Source organism: Megalobrama amblycephala, linkage group LG7 (assembly GCF_018812025.1).
Source record: "Megalobrama amblycephala isolate DHTTF-2021 linkage group LG7, ASM1881202v1, whole genome shotgun sequence".
Lineage (NCBI taxonomy): Eukaryota > Metazoa > Chordata > Actinopteri > Cypriniformes > Xenocyprididae > Megalobrama > Megalobrama amblycephala.
Window position 1 is genome coordinate 23,001,415 of NC_063050.1, and position 2,490 is coordinate 23,003,904.

Consider the following 2,490-nt stretch of genomic DNA (forward strand, 5'->3'; position numbering starts at 1 on the left):
TGTTTGGGCCGGCTTTATAGTTCCTGGTCAGTGACGTCACCCGCCTATGACGTACCGTCTCCTGATTGGACAGATTTCAATGCTTCATGACGACATCACGCAGAGGAGTTCCCATAGCGACTACACAGCACGAGATCCCTTGAAAGGGAACTACTTAGCCCCTGGGTAAAACTAATAAAAATGATCAAATAAAATTATCCAAATGGCTGAATCTAAAATAATGAAAGTGATGGTTTTATAATAATAATTAGTTTTTTCTTGCCTTTTATGGGTATTTTATGGGCTCTTCATTGCAGAGAAACACTCTCTGTATTACATTTACACGGCCTTGTCTAAACCTGTGAATCTGACGGGCGTCTATGAATTCAGTACTATGGGTCTGTTGGACGACACACAGATCGACTCTTACAATAGTGAAGAAAAGACACAGATTCCCAAACAACAGTGGATGAAAGAGGAAATGCAGGAGGATTACTGGAAAAAAGGCACTCAGTCCAGAGAGAGTAAAGAACAGTGGTTTAACGTGAACGCCAATATTCTGATGAACCACATGGGAGACAATGATTCAGGTGAGAAACATTCATACTGTTAAACATGAATATACCCAGCTTAATTATTCATATTATTTTTTTATTATTATTGTTGCAAACATTTTCCTTCATCTCCATGTCAGATCTTCATGTTCTTCAGTGGAGACACGGTTGTGAAGTTGAGCAGGAGGGAGATCAAGTGAAGTTTCTCAAAGGCATTAATGAGTTCGGCTATGATGGAGAAAACTTCTTGTCTTTTGATGATAAAGAGTCTCAATGGATTGCTGCAGTTGATGAAGCTCTACCAACCAAGAGAAAATGGGACAATGTGCCAATCCTAAACCAATACACCAAAGGATACCTGGAGAAAGAGTGTGTGGACTGGCTCAACAAATTCAGAGAATATGGAGACGAGGAGCTCAGAAACAGCTGTGAGTTTGGCTGTGTTCACACTGTCAGTCCAAATCTGATTATCCATGCATCCGAATATAAGTGATCTTAAATGATTCACTTTCCACAATGTGTATCTGTTCAGATCTGATTTGTGTGTCCTATGGTGCTCTTTCATTTTCTGGAATATCTGCAATGACCTTGTGTTGGTAGGTATTCGGGGAAAAAAAAAAAAAAAAAAAAAAAAACAACAACAGCAGCAACATACAGGTGTTTGCAGTACAGATGTGTTCTTAATTAAAACACGACACAATGTGTAGCTGACAGTCTGAACTACTGCGTCTTCTGAAGGAGGCCAGTCTCAAAAACATGCCACTATTATATAGTAATTTTCTGCCTGTACCTGCACCTTACTGCAACAACACAACCTTGTTTCTGCAACGACTTTCAGTATGATTCCTATAACAACATCTGGCATGTTAAAGTGATTAATTTATTTATTTTACTTGTTTGTTTGTTTTGCCCTTCACACATGCTAAATGTGATCGGAATCCAATCGGATATGTACAAAAATAATATTTGAACTGACAGTCTGAAGGAGGCTTAAATGTCTTTGTATTTGTTTATTATATAGAGATGAAACTGATTGATGAACTGATTCTGTGTTTTCAGCTCCTCCAAATGTCCATGTGATTGAAAAGAAGAATACCAATGACAAAAGCAAGCTGAAACTCACCTGTATGGCCACTGGCTTCTACCCCAAAGATGTGATGATGATCATTAGGAAAAATCACACATCTCTGCCTGAAGATCAGATTGAATCCACAGGAATCAGACCAAACCATGATGGATCCTTCCAGATGAGGAAGAGTGTGGAGATCAAGGGGAAGGAAAAAGATGAATATGATTGTTTTGTGACCCACAAGAGCATCAAAGAACCAATCATTGTCAAACTGGGTAGGCAAACTGAAAGCATTAATTCAATTATTACATACATTGTAATACCTTTCTCAGATATTATTTGAAATTTAAATATTAAGTTACTGTTTCAGCTTTATTCATGAAATACTATGTTTGAGAATAGTTCTGCATTGACACTACACTTCATTTTATCATGGTTTTCCAGCTGCTGAATCACTGAATGCAACTAATCCTGAAGAACCTGGTGGTACGTCTTCACTACTTTTTTTAAGCTTTGTTATGTATCACTGTAAAGCTGCTTTGACACAATCTGCATTGTAAAAAGCGCTATATAAATAAAGGTGACTTGATTTTGATCAGGCAAATTTCAAGTACAGCAGTGGAGATTTGACATTTCACTGTTTCTTCAACAGGACAAGACAGTTCTGGAGAATCACCAGACATCAGGGCGACTGTTTTCATATTTTATCTCTCTCTCATATTTCATCTAATCTGGATATTTTGAAGCACTTTGCTCAAGAAACTGACATTTTAGACTAAGTACAAAAAAATAAAGATCTTTTAATTTGAAAAGAGTTGATTTTCCAGACTCAAACTGAATGTTATGAATATAATGAAATTTTCAGCCATTAAAAATGAATTATGCAAA

The 2,490-nt window shown here is 37.1% G+C and overlaps 1 protein-coding gene across 1 annotated transcript; it reads left to right on the forward strand.

The window, feature by feature from the left end:
* On the forward strand, positions 1-2,490 carry LOC125272062 (H-2 class I histocompatibility antigen, Q10 alpha chain-like). The gene is made up of 6 exons (XM_048196630.1): positions 1-165; positions 297-569; positions 674-961; positions 1,593-1,877; positions 2,047-2,088; positions 2,255-2,490. Exons 2-6 carry the CDS (start codon positions 374-376, stop codon positions 2,344-2,346), a joined length of 903 nt encoding a protein of 300 aa, XP_048052587.1. The 5' UTR covers positions 1-165; positions 297-373; the 3' UTR covers positions 2,347-2,490.